The sequence below is a fragment of the Propithecus coquereli genome, unplaced genomic scaffold (assembly GCF_000956105.1).
Source record: "Propithecus coquereli isolate 6110/MARCELLA unplaced genomic scaffold, Pcoq_1.0 Scaffold34, whole genome shotgun sequence".
NCBI lineage: Eukaryota > Metazoa > Chordata > Mammalia > Primates > Indriidae > Propithecus > Propithecus coquereli.
The window spans coordinates 3,114,890-3,116,344 of NW_012149063.1; the positions used below are offsets into that span (position 1 = coordinate 3,114,890).

Sequence of the window (1,455 nt, forward strand, 5' to 3'; positions counted from 1 at the left end):
CTCCTGAGCTCAAACAATCCGCCCACCTCAGCCTCCCAGAGAGCTAGGATTACAGGCGTGAGCCACCGCGCCCGGCTGCATATAATAGATCTTTAAACCTATTTTTGTTTTAAGGCTTTCTAGTCTATGGACACTTGTTCCACTGTTTCAGTAATTAACATTTTAGTTTTTTTGTGAATTATAAACATTTTATTACAGCACATTTAGGAAAAATGTTTATTGCCTCTTGTAAGTTATGACATACTTTTAAAAAATAGAACTTGATAGTGTAATGGTAATATAAAATTTCAGGATTGGAGTCAACATTATACAGGGCTCTGAATTATATTGTAATTATCTTATAGTACTATTTTGGAGACTTCAATTTGCCACGGGACAAATTTTTAAAGGAACAGATCAAATTGGATGAAGGCTGGGTACCTTTGGAGATCATGATAAAATTCAACAGGTAAAAACCTTTTAAAAATCATCTTTAGATTTTTCTGTTAACAATGAGCGCCACTATGTTTTACAGTGTTTTTATGTCGACTCTTCTTCAGGTTAAACCGTCTCACAACAGACTTTAATGTAATCGTGGAAGCACTGAGCAAATCCAAGGCAGAACTCATGGAAATCAGTGAAGATAAAACTAAAATCAGAAGGTCTCCAAGTAAACCCCTCCCTGAAGTGACTGATGAGTATAAAAATGATGTAAAAAACAGATCTGTTTATATTGTAAGTGGGCCTTTAACATCTTACATTTATTTAGAAAGTATAGTAGAGTGGGTAAGAATAAGGGCTCAGGAATCATAGCTTCACCAATTACTGTATGTGCTTTGGCAATGTTCTTAACCTCTCTAAGCTTTATCTTCATAAATGTGGGTATTTTCTACCCTGTGGAACTGTTCTGAGAATTAAATGCAGAAACCTATATATTAATACCATTGGATGAAATCTTTGGTGTATTGCAAGCACCCAGTGCATATCAGCTGTTCTTATTTATCAACAGCTAACCTTGATAGAATTTTCTTTAGCATACTAATTTTTAAATAGCTGTTTTATGATGGAAAGTTTCAGACATACAGAAGTAGATTGAATAGTATAATGTACCATCACCCAATTTCATCAGTTATTAACACATAGATAATCTCATTTTATCTCTGCCTCAACTGAACTATTTTGAAGCACATGCCAGATGAGTCACTTTTCTTGCACTGGAGAATAATGGCTTTTAAAGAAGGCTGTTAAGCAGTTAAGAGAGAGAGAAATAGAAGGAGATAGGTATATCTTGGCTCCGTTTCAAGACAAAATGAATTATGTGTTCTGGCTAACTGTTTACCTGAGAGGTCATTATTTGTACCATTCTTCCCACTTTTCACAGAAAGGCTTCCCAACTGATGCAACCCTTGATGACATAAAAGAATGGTTAGAAGATAAAGGCCAAGTACTAAATATTCAGATGAGAAGAACCTTGCA

The 1,455-nt window shown here is 35.1% G+C and overlaps 1 protein-coding gene across 1 annotated transcript in view; it reads left to right on the top strand.

Annotated features, from left to right (window-relative positions):
* Window positions 1-1,455, top strand: part of SSB (Sjogren syndrome antigen B (autoantigen La)) — a 33,553-nt gene that overhangs the window by 4,380 nt on the left and 27,718 nt on the right. The window contains exons 3-5 of the mRNA XM_012650680.1: window positions 345-448; window positions 540-714; window positions 1,361-1,455. Coding sequence (XP_012506134.1) covers window positions 345-448; window positions 540-714; window positions 1,361-1,455 — 374 coding nt within the window. The remainder of the gene's footprint in view (window positions 1-344; window positions 449-539; window positions 715-1,360) is intronic.